This window comes from Phalaenopsis equestris, unplaced genomic scaffold, assembly GCF_001263595.1.
Source record: "Phalaenopsis equestris unplaced genomic scaffold, ASM126359v1 Scaffold000297, whole genome shotgun sequence".
Classification (NCBI taxonomy): domain Eukaryota; kingdom Viridiplantae; phylum Streptophyta; class Magnoliopsida; order Asparagales; family Orchidaceae; genus Phalaenopsis; species Phalaenopsis equestris.
The window spans coordinates 4,466,288-4,487,056 of NW_018164739.1; the positions used below are offsets into that span (position 1 = coordinate 4,466,288).

The window sequence follows — 20,769 nt, forward strand, 5'->3', positions numbered from 1 at the left end:
ACACATTTCATAGTTGAAAGTTGTAACAATAATAATTAAAGTTGGTGACTGCAATATTGTAAATTTGTCTCATTGGTCACAGTTGGTGATTGGAATAGTAATAATTGTATTTAGAATTTATAGTCATAGTTGCTTGTACAAAACTTAGTTAGTGACATGTTTGTCGTTAATTGGCCACAGAGACTTTAGTTAGAGGTTGTGTTAGTAGTTGGTCGTACGTGTTATAGTTAGTAGCTATTGTAGTGTTAGTTGCCCACATGGGCTGCATAAAATCCAGACCAGTAGTTTCCACACAAGCATTAGTTGGGAGCTGTAATAGTGTTAGGGGCATGGTAGATTCCCATCCTCAAAGAGGCTTTCTACAAAAAAATCTTTCATGAGAAAATAAAACAATTTCAATGAAATGATATTTTAAAGCAACATGAAAATTTTGCTAAAATAAAATTAAGTGTTTATAAGTCAATCTTTTACTCATATAAGATGAATTGGAGTTATTTTTCTCATTCAATAACTCCAACGATTCTCTTCTGGTCCCCCTCACTTTTTTCTTGTAAGTAGCGACCCAGGTGACCTTAGCATATTAGAAGTTCAATTTATTTCTTTAATTGAAAACATATTTTTTTTTACTGTCATTTTGCTTGGTGGAAATGACAATATTGTGATTGATCTCCACCATCTGGATTTCTTAACGGCTTTGGCCACTTGACAGTCTCTTCATCCTTGAGTGTCATTAAGATGTTAACACTCGACGTGTTGAGTGACATGTATTCTTATTTTGATCGTTGTTCACGATTCCCTTGTGGTCTAAATTTTTGTTGTTGTGAGATTTGATTGGTATCCCCGACGTTATTCTTGCGCTTGCCCCCCAATCGCTCAATTTGTTTTTTGTGAGCAATGATGGCCTCATCCTGCAGAAATTTGTGCCTCAGTGCCTCAACACGGTGAATAAGGGGTGAATAAGGACATCATAAGAACAAACTGTCACCCACATCAATGACGAGTAGAAGAGTCCTGGGCGGAACCCCCCAAGGAATACTCCTCTTAATAACTCCGGATCTACTCCCATAATTTGTCGGGCTTCAGTAGAGAACCTGCGAAAATAGTCCTTTAGTGATTCTCCTTCGCATTGACGAATTCCAGAGATATGGGATGAATCTTTGATGATTCTTCGATTTGTGATGAACTGCTCTGCGAACAGTCTGACAAGCTCGTTAAAGGTGTTTACAGTGCCTCTTGGCAGATAGTAGAACTAGGTCCGAACTTGTCTTTTAAGAGTAGTCGAGAACACTTGACACAAAAGTGCATCAGAGGCACACTGAATGTGCATGATGGTTCAATAATGATCAATATGCTCGTAGTGGTCAATTATCCCTTCATATGTATCAATGTTCAGAAGCCTGAAGCCTGTTGGGATGGGGTGTTAAAGGACTGCATCCGCTACAGGAGAGGATTCATGGATGTTATGATGAGTGTAGAAGCGATCCTTTTTCTCTATGGGAAACTCTTCCCGGACGAGGCGTCGTAGTTCATTACGAATGACATCACCTGAGAGGGGATGTGTTCCTTCTTGAGGAGGCGGTCCGATACGAGTTTCTCCGAGCGGTATGTTGCTCGTACGTAGCGGAGTTAACGGTAAACGAATTTCATCCAATGGTGTAGGCAATGTCTGTTGAGCCCCGCGTAGGAGCTACAGGATCTCTAGTTGAGATTCCTCCATTCTACGCATTCAATCTTCTATTGAAAGACCCGAAACACCTTCGTTGGCAGGATAAGAAGCTTGTCGCCTTTGGCTTCGTGATTTCTCCCTGGAACAATGAGCATTGGAGTGGGATGCTCCATTGTCACGAATATTGTGTCTGGTGGCCATGTAGGAAACCGCGTAAGTACTTTAGATGTGGGATTGAAACGTTCCCACAAACAGCGTCAAACTTATGCGTGCTGGAAAATTCACGGCTGTAGAGTAATGAATTATCGTCTTAGCGTTGCATGAGGATTCAACACATACTCAGATGAAAATGAATCAATCTGTGATGACACCATAAATTTTTACGTGGAAAACTCGTAAAGGGAAAAATCACGGGGCCTGTCCCGGTTAAACAAATCCACTATAAGTTGATGATTACAGAGTACCCTTGTTCCATAGACGGAAAATGTTTACTAGATTATTCAAGTTATAACGTCGGCTGATTACGTCTGGTCAGTAGTGGTTAACAGTGGTCGACGGAGGTCAGCGTTGGTAGCTGACAGTTGGTGGTGGTCGACGACGATCGACGATGACAGAAATGATGTTGGACTCGAGCTCCTTCTCCTCAAGTTCTCTCGCCCAAGCCCTCATTTCATGTAAGGTGGAGCTCTATTTATAGTATTTTGGGTACAATCAATGCATGAATATGAACTCTTTTGATCAGACGGTCCGGAGAGTTTCCCTCAATCGGATGACATTTGATGAAGATTTAAGTGCCTTAAAGATGTCGGAATTGAGCAATTTTGGGCTCGTTGGATTCTTCTTGTTGAGACACTCTATTCGACTATAAACTCGCTGAACTCAACATTCGTTTGATATTTTAAATGTGTCCGAAAAATTTTTAACAATAATTTAATTGCTTGATCTGGGCTTGATTTGACTCAGATCAAACTAACCTTGATATCCTTTGGTCCGTCTCATCAAGTCAGTCAGTTTGACTATAAATTTGTTGAAATTAGAGTTTTGGATGACTTTTAATTGAAGTTTAAATATTTGTAGCATAAAATGTTGCATCGATATTCATGTCATGCTTGAGATTCGTGATGGATGATGAAGATTTGGCGGTGGAGTACCATATATATATATATATATATATATATATTTGTTTGAATTATTAATTATTAATTATCAATCAATTAAATTAATAAATTAACACAAATAAAATAAATTAAAACAGCAAATTTATGTATTAAATTATTATTATTTTATTATGATGGGCCTGTCTGTAGGTTCTGAATAAAATTCTGAATGCAAAACTGAATTAGAACTACGCATGCAATATTTGTTTCTCCCAAACCCTCGCCTATACATACTTCCCCTCACCCATTTTGGGCACAAACTCTCCATCTCTGCTCAAAACCCTCGCCTATGTCCCTGCCCTCTCCGGTTTCGCTTAAAACTTTCGCCTTTTTCAACGAACCTTCGCGATACAGTCGCTATTAAAGCTTGCTGGGAAGGCAACGACGGGATCTCTGCTCACAGAGTCTGCCGAACTCCCATCTTTCTTGTCCTTCCGCTCTGCTCCTATCAGAAATCATCAACGAAGGTAATCCTGTTCGCGCGCCATTCTTCCTCTTTGCTTGTCGAAGATTTACGAAATCCTCCGATTCACAGGATATAGTAAATCCCGGATCTATCAAGAATCGGCGTCATTTTGGGATTTACGGAGGCGTTTTTGGCCGTTTGGCAGGATTTAGCTTGAACCCTGCGTAAATCCTGCTACTGGTGGCTTCCAAAATTGACTCGAACGCGCGGCTGCATGCGATAGGTGGAAATTCAACTAGCTCTCTTGCCCTTACTTCACCCTACCCCGTCCTGCAAATGAAGCTCGCCACACCCACCTACACCTCACGCTCCTCTTTACTTTCGCTAATCCCTCCCTCTATCACGTACCTAGCTTTCTGTAGTCTCGGAACTTCTCACTGGTTTTCTTACCACTCAAAGTGAACAGGAGTAAATTTTTAGCTGCTGCGGTTTCTACTCGTGTGAATAATTTAGCTTGTTGCCGGCCCTGAAGCACAAGTAGGATTAACTCGCTGGTGTCAATTAGGCAGTATGGGGACTTTTGTTGTCCCACTTGGTGCTTTCGGGCTAATAGGTTTCATGTTACACAAATTTGAATTTGATCGAGTGTGCTTCGGAATGACTGGGTGTAAAGGTCACTCAAGCGGTGAATTGGATTTCAAGTTCAAGTCACCAAAAACTGGCGGAATCCTCTCAAAATCAATTCACCCGAGCGAGATAGAGGAGAGTGGAATTCCGTTTGTATGGGTGAAATCCGCAGATCTACAAAGCAACGCCAAAAGCATGAGCTTTAGATGGGAGTGGGAATGACGATGGAGAACATGACCGATAGCCAATATAGGAATCTTTGGCACAATCGATATGCAGATCACTATCTGGAAAAGGAGTCCAAAGGTATCCCAAACAAACAAGAGGAAGAAGACTGCGTTACTACTATTAAGCAATACCTTTTTCAAAAGCAGCCCCCGCTCTAACTAAGAAGTGTGTTTTTGGGGCTTGACCACTTCACTTATGGTATTTCGGTCTTTCAAGCAAAGAAGGTGAAAGTGGGTTAGCTTGTTTCATAGCCCGTCTTCTCCCCTCCTAAGTTTAAGGTCTCATTGGCTTGGGTGCATGAAAATGAGGCTAGAGTGTGGAAGTTTTGGTGTGAAACTAGTGGCTCCTCTTGCATGATAGTTTTCTATACTCAACTAACAAGATTGAATATGTTCGACTGTTTAGGATTTATATCTTGCGTAAATCTTTCTTAAAACCAGCTAACAAACAGCCCCTTAGTGAATTCGAGCATTGAAGTTGTCCAAAATGGCTGTATGGTAGGATTTAGCTTAAATCCTGGTTAAATCCTGCTCTAAATCCTTTGCTAGACAGCCCCGTAGGATTTAAAGTTACAATTTCTGCTGTTTTGCTGGATTTAGGTTAAATCTTACTTAAACTATGCTATAAAACAGCCTCTTAGGTTAAATCCTGCTAAACTACTCTTGAAATCCTGCCACCAAATGGCCCCGTAGTGCCATTGATTTATTGTTTCCTAAAAGTGATTTTATTCGACGAAACTACATGTTCATTTTATAAAACGCCAAATTATTTGATTTCTCCATCATTATAGGAATTTTCTTGCATTTATACTGTCAATATTATTTTTTAAAAATGAGGCTTTTCATCTCCGATTCCTTTTATAGAGGAACATATTGAGTTTGATTCCATTGGGAGTTCAATCAAGCATTTGCTAACTCTGTTTACATATGTTTTAACGACCTCAATGTTTGAAGCTCATTGTGATGGTTTATTCCAAGGGCAGAGCATGATTCATACTAACATACCAAAGTTTAGTGAATTCATTTGCTAACAAGCTTATTCCTAGGATGGATCTTTCATTACATGCGATATTTCGTTGACAATTAGTTTAGGGCCCGTTTGACATCACTTTTTGCTTTCTATTTTTATTTTTTATACTTGTTTTTGAAAACATGTTTGGATAGTATAATTTTTATAGGTTTTTATTTTTAAATTTTTATAAAGAAATTATTTTGTTTTTAATAACATTTAAAATATTTAAAATATAGTTTGAGTGTTTTTAAAAACAATCATCACAGTCAAACATGCATTAATTTAAATAAAATATAATCAAAGCAAAATACAAACAAAAATAGAAACCAAAAAATAAAAATGATCCCAAATTGGGCCTAAGCTCTCTTATTAAGCTCATAAGCTTTTTCAAAGGCTGATAAACTTTGCCAAATTAACAAGCAAAAAGTCCTCAGAGGTCCCCTCGTGAGATGTTATGAATTCAAAACAGAAAAGACTCTTATTCGACAAACCCATTATAAACCCCAACCACGTGGGGTTTCAATGGAGCATCAAGGTGGTTCAACCTAGCCTATAATCACGTGCGCCTTAAAGGAACATCGTGGTAGTGTGGTGCCTTAAAGGAACAATTAACCCCTCAATTTTCCATCACCATCCTGGTTTGATGATATGCTCTTATTTTGTTGTGATATTTAATTGATTTATTTTTAGCTGATTAATTGTAAGCTCAAGCCTTAAATCATGTTCTCTACGCCTATTTGGCTGATTACTCGTAAGCTTGAGCCTTGATTTGTTTCTGTAACCATCTTGGCTTGATGGGGATCCTTTATTTTGACGTTGCATTTAATTACTTTAATTTAGCCGAGCAACTCGTAAAAGCTTGAGCCTTGAATTTTAGCTAAAGCTTAAAATTTGATTTTTTATCAGTTGTTTACTTGAAGAGCACAAGATTGTGATCCCAATTTTGTGAGGATGGCTGCAATCGTTTCAATGGCAGATATAGAAGCCACGGCACGAGGTTTAGGAATTGATTTGTCCGCAGTTAATTTGGATTCCATCACACTTCCCCTTGGAGAAGATTTTGGGATCAGAAGGTAATATTCAATAGATTATGTTCCATATTTTATCAAAGTTATTGCATGATTGTACTTACTATACTCTTTTATTACAATTTTGCAGTGATGACGACGATGATCTTTATCATGAAGAAGCCCTTGAACTGGAATCTGGGTTTGGGAATGTGATTGTGGTTGACAATCTCCCAGTAGTTCCACCAGAAAAGTTTGAGAAGCTTGAAGGTGTTATTCGAAAGATCTATAGTCAGATTGGTGTGATTCGGGAAGGTGGTCTTTGGATGCCAGTAAATCCGGAAACGAAGAAAACACTCGGATACTGCTTCATTGAATACAATACCACTCAGGTAAGAAAATTGCATTGTATATGTATTCTTATATTTTTTCTATTCAGATGCGCATCTAAACGTGCACATAAATGTATGTTGATTTTTGGTGCCATTATGACTTGTTTTTTAGCTGAGTTATTAGATACTATCTTGCATTTTAAATTTTCTCCGACTTCTTTGACGTTGAAAAACTTGCTGATTGCACAAAGTCTATAGAAAGTAGCAAAAGAGGTCCAACAGAGGAAGTTTGAGGTTTTTTTTGTATGCGCATGTTCAGGGATAGTTCTTTCACTTCAAAGTAAATAATTTACCATTCGTCTTTATTCATGACGAATATATGGATATTAAATGTTTGAGAATTACATAGGTTTAGCTGTTCTATGGATAACTTGAATGCTGTGTATGTTATTTGGGTATTAATGAAATGATCGCTGTTTTCTACTGTGAATGTTTAGACATGGAATTGTTGGAGTTAAGAGGTTTGTGCCATTTATGTTATTGTTTTGGTAAAGTTTTCTCAGCGTTCTATGCTATTTGGTACCATACATGAAGCCATTAGGTGCCTGTACAATAAATGATCAAATATACCGTTTTTCTCTCATAATTCTGATATAAGGATAGTGTTTTTATTTGGTTCTTTTGCTTTACCGCTTTGAATGTTATATATTTCAGAGAAATTTTGGAAATATTTCAGTGCATATTCCCAATTATCTACAATATTTTCCAGAAATCGTTATAGTGAGAGAAACAATTGTTTCGGTTTTGTACTCCATATTTTGAATCATTAATATGCATTGTTTTACATGTTTTGTAAAATGGCGCTTTCATCATGCATAAATTTTATGACAAAAGCGTCACACTTCTCTTTGATTTATAAAGAAAATGAACACTTTGGTTTGGAGTTGAGGGAAATGAGAAAAAAAAGGTTGGTGTATAGAGAAGATGAAAAAGAGATTTTTTGTTTTCTTTTGATTAGGTTTTGGGAGAAATAAAAATTATTCTTCCAATTCTTGGTTTGAGTTGAAAGAAAAAGAGATGATGAAATAATATAATTAGCTTGATATATTTATCCTCATATAAATAAAAAAAATAGATTAATGTTTTTATTCAAAGATAGGTACTTTAGGTGTTATAAAACAATTACCTAAGAGATTTCTTTTTTCTTTACTTTCTGCATATTTTGGGACAAACAAAATCATTCTTGTAGCGGGAATCTTCTTTTTCTCTTTTACTTTATCTCATTCAAAACTCACAACTGCCTACTTTCTAATTCTCTTCATCTTTTTTAAAGTTTTAATTTCCAATTAGAGTGGAATGAGATTTGATTTGTAACCTCTAAATAAATAATGACATGGTCCATTCCTTTAGAGAGCCATTTTATCCGCCGGTATGAATGGGCTACAATGTTCTGAGTAATTCTATGGCATTTAATTCTTATTAAAATTTTTGTCAGGTTCATCATCATTTCTCTCCTATTTTTTATTGTCTCATACTAAAACACTGAAACCATTCATGCCATAGTGACTTGAACTTTGAATTTTTTTCACATGAATAATGGATTTATTTTTCTTTTCCATAGTCAAACTTCACTGTTGTTTATGTTCAGATTGTAGTTTTAGGAAAGATTAAGTATTTTTTTGTTTTCACTTTATTTACATTATTATATCTCTTATCTCTTATTATATAACAGGAAGCAGAACTTGCAAAAGAGAAGACTAATGGATACAAGTTAGACAAGTCACATATATTTGCAGTGAATTTATTTGATGAGATTGAGAAATATATGAAAATTCCAGATGAATGGACGCCCGCTGAAATTAAACCATATGTACCTGGAGTGAGTGTTCACCATGCTTATTTTATTCTTTATTTTTTGAATTTTTAATTATTATTTATTTCAATTCGTAGCCTTAGTATGCAATAAATCTTTTAGATTGAGAAAGGAGAGCGGTTGAAAGGATCACATTGTCAGATCTTGTTAGAAGATTATTTAATTTTGGCAAATGCATGTGTTCAAGCTTTGTTTGTTAAATCATTTCTTAGTTTCATTGTTGATTGGTTTTATTATGCTAAAGAAATTACAGGCTTTTACATACATACCACACAATTCTTATGAATTTAAATATCTAATACCAAAATTTTGATTTTTACATTTCTATCACTGATATGTTTCTTATCACAAAAAAACATCACAATCACTATTTTTTAAAAGAGAAATAAACGTTTTGGTGCATAAGTAAAGTGGTATTAATGTAAATATTAAAGTTAGGCGTTGGATATGTAAATACATAGGAATTGTGCGGCATGTATGTAATCTTCTGAGAAATCAATGACCATCTTATTCTAGAGTTGTGGTAATGCAATGATATTAAACCACGGCTCACCTTTTAATCTATTGAGTCCTAATTTAAGAGATGTTCTGAAACATAGTGAAGTAAATTAGTGACGCAAGGAATGAGCTGCTACTTTATTGTCATGATCGTGGTTTCCAGCATTTGTTTTGTTGTGTTGTTCAAACAGTTACATTTGACAATAATAATTTTCAAAACTTCCCTCACTTTTAACGTTGATGTATTTATTAAAATATTTCATCCATTGGCAATTTCAGGGACGAAAGAGATGCACTCATTTTTATTTACTTTATTGTTATTGCAGATTATTAATGGTCAGCCATATTTTATCGCAAGAGCAGGCCCCATTTTTACCTTGCCTTCGTAATGGTCTATTATGTAGTTTTTCCTTTGAAGAAAATTCTGCTTTAGCAATTAAAACTTAAATTTGAAATTAGTGATACAGATCTTAAATGGCTTGTTATGTACTTCCACCATAAAAAACAGGGGCTTTTGCATACACACAATCCAAATCCTATGTATTTACATATACACCATCCAAATCCTATGTACTTACATATCTAACACCTAAACTTTGTTTTTTGCATTTGTACCACCAAATATTTCATACCACATCCAAGGTAACATTACTTCAACTTTTAAAAAGTAAAATATGCATTTTCATACATAGATAAGGTGACATATATGAAAAAATTGAAGTTTTGGTGTTAGATATGTAAATACATAAGAATCAAGTGGTATCCTTGTAAACCATCCAAAAACTTACTACTATATGACACCAATTACTGAATGGCTGACAATGAATAATTATTTTGACTCGAAGTGTTGCTTTGTTTGAATCTTGGCCCATGTTTTGTAGTTTAGTATGGCTATTTTGATTGATTCTCTCTCTCTCTCTATATATATATTCACACACACACACATATTTATATATTTGGTTTTTAAACAAGTATGGTGTTCTATGATTGGGTTCTACATTCATAACTCCGTTTTGAGACTTACAGGAAAATCTGCAAAAATGGTTGACGGATGAGAAGGCTCGAGATCAATTTGTTATTCGTGCTGGAGCCTTCACTGAGATATTTTGGAATGATCCCAGACAAATGATGCCAGAACTTGTATACCGCCGGCAAGTAAGTGAATGTTTCTTTATTCATATGTCTATTTTTTTAGTTTGTTTATTTAATTTGAAATTTGGTTTTTCACGTGGGAATGGATTACATTAGGGATCGGTTTTAAGCCCATATCTTTTTGCTTGAGTTATGGATGCTCTTACAAGAGGATATACCAAAATAAGTGAATGTTTCTTTATTCATATTTCTATTTTTTTTAGTTTGTTTTATAGTTTGAAATTTGGATTTTCTCGGGGGAATGGATTATATTAGGGATCGGCTTTAAGCCCATATCCTTTTGCTTTAGTTATGGATTCTCTTACAGGAGGATGTGCCTTGGTGTAAGCTTTTCGCTGATGGTATCTTTTTTGTGGATAAGACTAGAGAAAGAGTTCAGAAAAAAACTTGAATTATGGAGGTCTATAGTGGAGTCTAAAGCCCTTCGTTTGAGTAGATTTAAAATTGAATACTTGGAATGTAATTTTAGTAGTAGTAACTCTACCGTCAGAGTTGTAACTATGGGTTATCAAATTATGAAAATGTGTGATCATTTTAAATATCTCAGGTCTATAGTTCCAAGTTATGGTGATATAGATGGGGATGTTATCACTAGAATTCAAGGGTTGGTTGAAGTGGAGGAATACATCCAGCTTATTGTGTGATAGAAAAGTAACACTTAGACTGAAAGGAAAATTTTATAGGATGGTGGTAAGACCTACAATGCTCTATGGCGCAGAATGTTGGCGTTTAAAAGAAAAGCATAAAACTAAGTTAAATATTGCTGAGACGAGAATACTTAGGTCGATGAGTGGCTTGACAATTAGATAAAAAATGTGAAATGAATATATCTTTGATAGGGTTGGCGTAGCTCCAGTGGCGGACAAAATTAGAGAGTCGTCTTAAATGGTTTAGTAACATTAAACGCCGATCATCTGTTGATCATGTTAGGCGAGTAGATTTTTTAGATTTGATTTATGTTAAGAAAGACAGAGGTAGGCCTAAAAAGACTTGGACATGTTGCATAAACAATGATCTTAATCTATTAGAATTAAATGAAAATATAACACTCAATCCACTGAATAGAGAAAAGGCTTGTTGTTGTTGTTGGATTAGTTAATTTCATGCTTGCCAGTTTTACTTGATATGATAGTTTATCTGGCTTTATACAAGTTTTGCACACTACTGATGTATTCACACCAAAAAGTCTCTTATTATTATTATAAATTAATTTTAAAATCTAATAATATTTAAAGATTTATTTTCAAAACTCCTTGGTTTTTTAACATTTAAAAATGAATTAATAACAATGATAATTTTGATGCTCAATTCCTTCAAAAGGTTTTTATTTTTTTCCTTTTTGTTAAGCGATGGAGGAAAGATGAAGTAGAACTACTATAGTCTTTATTTTTAAATGATCCTCATATATATTTGTTTACAATACTGATTTTTTTTTATATTTTAAATACTTTATTCCTTAAAGTTGAACTTAGAACTGATCGTTAAAATTATGGTTCAGATTAATTATATACTTGAATTTAAATTGGAAGGTTAAAATTTATGGCTTGTTATTCAAACTTTTAGGTTTTAAAGGTTAAATTTAAGTAAATTTGCAGTTTTTGATTTTTGTTTTGCTTATATAAGGGTTTTTTTTACTTTTTCTTTTGAATGAATATATTCGCTAAATAGGCTGAAGTGTTTAGATTGAATGGCTATGCTCATTTCTTGAATTAGCTTTGTGATATTATGATAGTAGTATTCATTTATTTATTTATTAAGTATGATGGTTGTATATATTGTCATAAGTAGGGGATCACTTTTGAAAATCTATTCTTATGTTTTAGAAGTATGCATTTCTTTAGTATTAAGTAATAATTCTTGTAGTTCAAAGTTTGTAGTGGAAAGTTTTATTGATTTTATTTTCCACCGATCCCATAGTATAAGTTAGGTTTAAGGAAATTGGTAACAAATAGACTATCGAAGCTGATGTGATGAATGGCATTAGCGAGTACATCAATTAGTTGAAGATTTAAGAGTGCTAACAAGTTGAATAATATTTTCAACAATTTTTTTCTTGATGAAATGATAATCATTATCTATATGCTTGGTTTGATCTCGAAGGAGCAGGTTGTTTGCATTGATAATACTAGCTTTATTATCAGAAAATAAACCTACTCTGTCCTGCTTGATGGTCTCTTTAATTTTCATTGCATTAATTCAGAAATTGGCTTTTTCTTGAGAGTTTTTCTAAAATATAGTTGTTTTCTTGGATCCTTCTTCATGTATTGCAACATTATGAAAATAAACTAGATTTTTGTTTTGGTTTTTTTTTTTTTGGATTTCTCACGTGGATTTCTCACGAATTTGTTGGTTGGTGATGGTAATTGAGAAGCAAATATTTTGTCTGGCATGTGCTAGATAAATTTTATTTCTCAGAAGTATTTTTTATCAATTGATGGACTTTTATCCTTAGTCTCCATCTTAACGTTTTGGGTCCATAGGTCTGCTCATTGGTTTTCATCCCATCGTCCTAATTCTTCTATTGAGAGCTGATTTGAAAAGATGCCTATGCCAATGAAATACCAAATTTATCCTAAATCCTTAAATCTCATTTTATTTTGGCCAAATATTATTTCTCTTTTCAGGATTAGTAATATTAATATTATCAATATAAATTATACAATCATATAATTTAACATATATTTTATGGATATATTGCCAACTTAACCACTGGTGATAATGAACCATATTATGTATGTAATGATTGTTTAAAATTGTGCGAGGTTTTTCAATGCTCGCTAATTTTGTCAGTACTAACTTGGCTATCAAATCTAGATTGCCAATCATATAGACTTCGACGAGATCACTATTTAGAAAAAAAGTTTTGATATCAAGTTTATTATAGGCAGCTCAAGTTTGTTGCAAGTGATCGAAGTACACAAATGGAGTTAATAACCATTTAACTTTATTCTCATTGCTATCCCATAGGCTTGGGTGAAACCGTCAACCATAAATTGAGCTTTGAATTTGTTCTTACTTCAATCAACGCTGTTTAATAGAGAAAGTTCAATTAAATTTGATTCATCTCTTTTCTTTTGACAGTTAAATGATTTCCAGGTGCTATTTGTTTCAAGGGTATAATGTACTTGTAGTGAGTCTACTTAAGAGCCTTGTGAATATTTTTTGAATTTGAACCTTTATTAATGATGTGATAAGGGCACTATGAATAGAAGCTAACTTGTCATATGGCATAAAGTCATTGGTAGGGTGCTTAGTACAAGTTCTAACTCCATTCCCGATTGTAATTAGTTGATTATGATCGAATACTGTCAGTTATATAGTTTTGTTATTGATGTGAAGATAAGAAGTCTCTAAATTTAGTTAAGATCCATGGCTACGTGCAAGAGATACTTGGATTTATTTCTTCTTCTTGATTTTTGGCCTCATGTATATAATCATTCCTTTGGTGATGGCATTGTGTATGAAATCCAAAGGTTTTTTGTTGGTTTCAAGCAAGTTTGATTTTGAGTGGAGTTTATTTAGATTTCTAAGAATAGCAAAAATTTAGTAACAGGCTCGATTTTCTAAATGCGATGTTCCTTGAAAATTTTCCCATAATTTTATATTCGGCATAAATATTTGGATTTGATGAAGGTGACATCCTTTATGATGCAAAAAAAAAAAAAAAAAATGGTGGACAGAGAATAAAATTCTGCACTTTTTAATGAGTATGCAAGGAAATTTTATTGAGTGATCTATATTTAAGTTTGCTCCGTTGTTTAGGATGCATATGGATGATGGGGGTTCATTCAAAAAATTTTGTTAGAGTGAAGGAGAAGACTTGAGCATGTGGTTAAGTTTGGAGGATAACTGTGATTAGGATTTTGCAAAATTTATTTGAGGCAAACATGATTGATTGAGCTACTTCGATAAGATGTTTATTTTTTCTACCATCAAATATATTTTATTGTGAAGTATTGAGATGTGTATTGATGAATAATCACTTGGTCGAATTGGTAAAGCCCAATGGAGAGAGAGTACTTCCACCGATTGTTGGTGCGGAGTACTTAAATTTTAGCTTGGAACTAAGTTTGCACCATCTTATTGAAATTTTGAAATATGGCGCTAACTTCAGATTTATTATTCATAAGGAATAATCATGTAAATCTAGTGTGATTATTAACAAATGTAATGAATCTGCTCGATTAGAATATTATTGACCCTAAACGGTTCATGTACCTTTCTATGGGTAAGGTAAAAGGATTTGGTTGCTTGTTTGGATGACAGGAAAGAGTTACGAATGCATTTCAATAATGAATAAATTTTACTTTGATAAGATTTAAAATTTGTTTGATTAAATTAGGAAATAATTTTCATACAATATAAAATTTGGATGACCTAAGCCATATTTTATATCACAATAACATTCTCATTGTTCATGTTTTTGCATTTGTTTTTTTAATGATTTCATTTGCCATGAAAATTATTAGCCATCATATTACCATATTACCTTCCATGATCAAATCTTTAAGTATCTTTCATTGGGTCCATTAGCTGCTTCGATGAAGTGATCTTTTATTCCTTTTCGAAATATAAACATCGTCTCCAATTGTTAAACATCGTCTCCAATTGAAACCATTGATGAAGTTTTGCCCTATAAGATAATGCTAGCGATGGAAAACATAAAATTCAATGGGGTGGTATTATTGAGTAGAATATACTGACTATGAGTGGATGTTGCATCAATGTGCGTGCTTTCTTTACTACTAGTTACAAGGATGGAAAAGTTGAGGAAGTTGCTCTAATAGCATGTAGAAATGATTGAAAGAATTCAGAGATTTAATTCTTCCCATTCTATATTACTTTGCTAGGTTTAAATAGAAAATATGGGGAGTTCATCCAGAATTTTCCCACTGATAACAAATAAACCACTTTCCTAAACAGGAACAACCAGAAATCAAAAACAATAAGACATGATCTGAATAGTTGAATTCAAATATTTATACAACTAATGATACACAAAGAATGAAAAAATAATGCTTTGCATTAGTGAAATGGATGAAGCTTCATAAAGAAAGATGGAAAGAACAATGCTGTGGATCAATAAGTTGAATGAAGCCGCAGAAAGAAGGAAAGAATAATGTTCTTCCATTTTTAAGCTCGATGCGCAAATATGGAGACTGTCTGGCAGGTGTTGGCAGATAGGCAAGTGAATTCGTGGATTTCAAGGGGATCCAATATGACTAAATATAATATGCTTGCATGCATGCATGCATGTATATATGTAAGAATGTGCACGGTAGTTTAAATTCAGGATGCAAATATTTCCTTTTATTCTACCTTAATGACACTAACCTTTGCCGTTGTTGGTGAATTTACTTTTGCTGGTTATATCTGTAATTTTTAATTTTTAATTTTGACCGTGAGAACAAACTGGTGGATTATTAAGGCCATTAATCATTGGGTTAAAAATAAAACAAATAGTTATCGTTGATCGTTTTTGTTATTAAAATGAGTAGTATCAGATAGGATGTAATAATTATAAGAGTAATTATGCATAAATTATATTTTAGATAAGATATTGTTTGAACAAATGCTGCTTGAACCCTTCTATGACTGTCTCTTAAACAAAGTGACGCTGTTGCAATTCTGAAAGAAAAAAAAAATGTCATTTTTGTGGAAAATCCATTTTAAAATGAAGCTGCCTAATTGATTTGGAGTTCTGTAGACAATTTATCTCCAGCTGTAACTTCATATTGCATATATAAATTACAAATCGAAAGTTTTTGCAGTTTTCATGTTGAGATCATTTGTGAGGATTTTGAACTTTACTGCCTTTGAAGGATTTTAATCTGTTATTTTATTTTTCTATGCACACGCTTGGATATGAACACAAGTTTTTGAGTCACATCTTGCTTGATTTTTTTGTCAAATTTAAAGTTTTCTACAAGAACAACTAGTTTTTGATTATATATTAGCAAAGTAGTCCATTATGGCATTTAATATAATTTATTTATCTTCAATTATATATTAGCAAATATTTTATATAATCAAGCTGAGGCCTTTTACTCTGTTTCGTAGTTTTGGACCGAGAATTTTGTCCAGTGGTCTCCAATGGGGACATATTTAGCCACAGTTCACAGGCAGGGTGCTGCTGTTTGGGGAGGTGCCAGCACATTCAGCCGACTAATGAGATTTGCGCATCCACAGGTTCCCACCTTTCATGATTCTTCTCTTTCCAGCATTATAATTTAGGGCTATTTATGCCACCCAATTACTTTGCTTTTACATATCTAACACCTAAACTTTATTTTCGACATTTATACCACCCGAATCTTTCATTTTACCTCAAAAATATCACTACATTAACTTTTAAAAAGTGAAGTACACCTTTTCATACATAGGTAAGGTGGAATGTATGAAAAAATTTTAAGTTTAGGTGTTAGATATGTAAATACATAGGAATTAAGGCTATGTATGCAATTCTTCCGATAATTTATGCTTTAATTCCTTACCTGGTTGATGTACTGTTATATGATAGGTCAAACTGATAGATTTTTCTCCCGGCGAGAAATATATTGTTACTTATAGCGGCCATGAGCCCAGCAATCCCCGCGACACACATGTGAGTAAAATCTGATGATATTTTGTTAAATATTACCTCACTGAGTTAAATCATAAATACATGTGATTTCGTGGACAGAGGGTAGTCCTGAATTTCTTTGATGTGAGAACTGGAAAACTGATGCGAGATTTCAAAGGAAGTGCAGATGACTTTGCGTTAGGATCCAGCAATTTAACTGGAGTCTCCTGGCCGGTTTTCAGGTGATTATAGTATTTTTTAGGAGAAAAGTGACAAAATGGTGAGAAAGGTGACAACACGGTCATTTGACGCTTTGTTTTCGGGTCATGATAATGAGAATTTAGCCCCCAAATTCTTTTAATGGGGGGCTAAAATACTCCTCCCCGGATACGATTTACGTTAATATTAATGGAGTATCTGGATTAATTTAACACTTATATAAATAGTCTGGTGATTATATTGGTAATTTAGCCATTTTTTTATTATGTGATGTTTATATTCTAAGCATATATAATTTCTCGGCTATTGTTGCAGATGGGGTGGTGGCAAAGAGGACAAATTCTTTGCCAGACTGGGAAAGAATGTAATCTCTGTGTATGAAACTGAGACATTCGCCCTCATAGATAAGAAATCTCTGAAGGTTGAGAATGTGGTGGATTTCACTTGGTCTCCCACAGATCCTATTATTGCATTCTTTGTTCCGGAGCTTGGTGGTGGTAACCAGCCTGCTAGGGTGAGTAGAAATTTTTATCTCAATCTCTTTCTTTCATAAACTAAGCTGAACATTTTCATTTTCTTTTATTTTTTGAAAACTTACATATATATCACACAATTCTTAGGTATTTACATATCCAACGCCTAAAGTCGGACATTCATGCTTTTAACATTTTGGTGTCATATACCAATGCATGAAAATATGTATTTTACTTCAAAAATGTTAATAATTGTGATATTTTTATGTAATCTTGAAGTTAAGTTTTATAAATGTAAGTATGAAAGTTTAGGGTTGGATCAGTAAATACATAAGAATTATCTGCATTTACATACATAGGGCCCAATTCCTATGTAATTACATATCTAACACCTAGAACTTTAATTATGACATTTATACCACCCAATTCTTTCATATCACATCGACAATATCATTATTTTAACTTTTTAAAAGTGAACTACACCTTTTCATGCGGAAGGTGGAATTTATGTAAAATTAAAGTTTAATTGTTAGATGTGTAAATACAAAAGATTTGAGTGATATGTATGTAAATCTTCCTAAGAATTATGTGCTAATGTTTGTAAATGTCCCTTCATAATTTCAGGTAAGCCTCATCCAAATCCCAAGCAAAGAAGAAATGAGGCAGAAGAACCTCTTCAATGTCAGCGATATCAAGATGTACTGGCAGAATAATGGAGAATACCTCGCTGTAAAGGTCGATCGCCATACCAAGACAAAGAAGAGCACAACCACTGGCTTCGAGCTGTTCCGAATTAAGCAACGCGACATCCCAATTGAGGTGCTCGAACTCGAGAATAAGAATGACAAGATTGTGGCTTTTGCATGGGAACCAAAAGGCCATAGATTCGCTATCATCCACGGTGATGGCCCGAGGCCGGACATCAGCTTCTACTCAATGCGGACTGCTCAAAACGTGGGCCGCGTGTCAAAGCTTGCCACCCTGAAGTCAAAGCAGGCGAACGCTCTCTATTGGTCTCCCGCAGGTAGGTTCATAGTCCTCGCCGGCCTTAAGGGCTTCAACGGCCAGCTAGAATTCTACAACGTTGATGAGCTCGAGACGATGGCCACCGGCGAACACTTCATGGCCACAGAGATGGAGTGGGATCCGACTGGAAGGTAATTTTCAAAATTCCATTATTTTCCTGTTACATACATACCCACCCATTTCCTATGTATTTACATATCTAGCACCTAAACTTTGTTACATTTGTTCCATCCAAATCTTTCATATCACATAAAAAATATCACTATTTTTACTTTTAACAAGTGAAAAATACGTTTTTATGCTGTGGTAAGGTGGAATTTATGTAAAAATTGAACTTTAGGTGCAGTTAGATATGTAAAGAAATAAGAATTAGGTAGCATGCATGTAATTCTTCCATAGCTTTTTCGGCTGTTAAGTGTTAACGGATGTTTGAAAACCCTTTATATTAGATATTTGGCAACATCTGTTACATCAGTTCATGAAATGGAGAATGGATTCCATGTCTGGTCCTTCAATGGAAAGCTATTATATCGGATTCCGAAGGATCAATTCTGTCAGGTAATAAAAATTTAATCTTTTAGGAAATTTACGTAAGTACCACACATTTCTTATGTATTTACATATTTCACATCTAAAATTTCATATTTACAATCGTAGCAGTGCTTTAAAACTTGCTCATGAAAAAAAGCGATAATATCATTGTTTTTATGTGCATAAAATGTTTGTATGTGTGTAAATATATGTAACTACATAAGAATTGTGAGAAATTGCTAAAACGTCCACCATTGATGGAGAATTGAATCAGTTCCTGTGGAGGCCGAGGCCGCCGTCTCTGCTGAGCCTTGAGAAGGAAGAAGAGATATCGAAGAATCTGAAGAAGTACAGCAAGAAATATGAAGCAGAAGACCAGGATGTATCTCTGCAGCTGAGCGAGCAGGATAGGAAGAAGAGGAAGATGATTCAGGAGGAATGGGATCAATGGGCGGCTCAATGGAAGAAGCTGCACGAGGAGGAGAAGCAGCTGAGGCTCCTGCTTCGAGATGGAGAGGCGAGCGACGAGGAAGAAGAATATGAGGCCAAGGAGGTGGAGGTGGAGGAGGTTATCGACGTCAACGAGGAGGTTGTTAGTTTTGATGAGGATCAGGACTGACAAAACAACAGCTCTCTCTATTAGAGACTCTTAAAAGACACTCATTACTAGTTTTCATTTTTGCTAATTGCAGAAGTTTTGGTTCAAACTTAGGAGTCTCAAAGAACTTTAGGGGTGAAAGAACTATGATTTTATTAAAATTTAGTGAAAATTCTGAGCTGTTGTCAAGAAAATATTAATAAGATTCAATTAAAATTTATGTGTGATGGAGGTTTTTTTGCATATCATAACTATGTATTCTAAACATTTTAGACTAAAATATAATAAAATTTATATTAAATTAAAAAAAAAAATCAAAGAAATTATCTATGATGTGATTGAAGTGGAAAGAAGGAGAAAATGTATATCTTGTATTTTATTTTTCATGCATTTGATTGGAAGGGGAAAAATGTATATCTTGTAAATGTGAGTCCCAATAAGATTGCTTTTGCTTGGCTACTTGTGCGATTTAATTCAAGTGAAAATTTACTAAAACTTTAGATTTATGTTTTGTGGATCATGTGAAATAAAATTTGAAGTTTATTCTACATCATAATCATTGAAAGTGTTGGATAGTGGGAAAGTATTTAGAAGTTCTTTTTTTTTTTTTTGGTGAGAAAAAAAAGGTATTAAATGCATAGAATTCGTCTCATTTTTGTCAAATTTGAATTACATCATTGGTAAAATGTAATAGGCAAGCTGCCACCCACGTCCCTTATCGCCGCCGTCGTCGGCCGCTGCCCCATCGTCGGCTGCAACCTCTGTCGCCAGTTATCACCCACTGCTTCTAGTAGCCCGCAGCCGCTGCACGTCGATGATGCAGTTCACTCCGCCGCTTACAACTAGCATTGTTTGCCGCCGCCGCCGCTCGCAAGATGCATCAAAATGGTATAATCAAAGCTTGAAAAGTTCATTTAACAAGTTAAGTTAAATCTTGATTAAAACCTGCATAAGTAGGTATTTGGCAACTTGTATTATTTAAATTATTTTATTTTATGTTTTTAACCCACGCAACGCATACACAGGATTTTATGCTCATAAACTCTTGATTGAAAGTGACTTGCAAACATATTTAAGTTAGTATTTAATAACTAAATCCTATAAATTCGGATTTAGTAAATCCTTAAATGGTTAAATTTAAAAAATTATTTGACAATTTTTGCCTGGATTTTAAAGCCGGTTAGTTTTGTTAGAGTAAAAAATATAATTAAATTTTAATTATTTCATTAATTAGATGAAAATAATTATTTAATCTTATTAATTTTAATTATATAATAAATACTTAAATTCTTTAAACTGATTGATTATTAATTAAAATTTTTGTAAAACTAATTATCTATTGAGCAGAAGTTTGATATTTTAATTAATAATTAGTAAATACTTGAAATGTTATTAAATAAATT

General features: G+C 34.1%; 1 protein-coding gene across 1 annotated transcript; it reads left to right on the plus strand.

Moving 5' to 3' along the window:
- Nucleotides 1–3,021: 3,021 nt before the first annotated feature.
- LOC110025293 (eukaryotic translation initiation factor 3 subunit B-like) lies at nucleotides 3,022–19,576 on the plus strand. The gene is made up of 12 exons (XM_020725706.1): nucleotides 3,022–3,290; nucleotides 6,002–6,168; nucleotides 6,254–6,494; nucleotides 8,167–8,313; nucleotides 9,832–9,960; nucleotides 16,018–16,146; nucleotides 16,478–16,561; nucleotides 16,640–16,761; nucleotides 17,054–17,252; nucleotides 17,836–18,368; nucleotides 18,687–18,795; nucleotides 19,043–19,576. Exons 2-12 carry the CDS (start codon nucleotides 6,047–6,049, stop codon nucleotides 19,385–19,387), a joined length of 2,160 nt encoding a protein of 719 aa, XP_020581365.1. The 5' UTR covers nucleotides 3,022–3,290; nucleotides 6,002–6,046; the 3' UTR covers nucleotides 19,388–19,576.
- The last annotated feature ends 1,193 nt before the right edge of the window (nucleotides 19,577–20,769 follow it).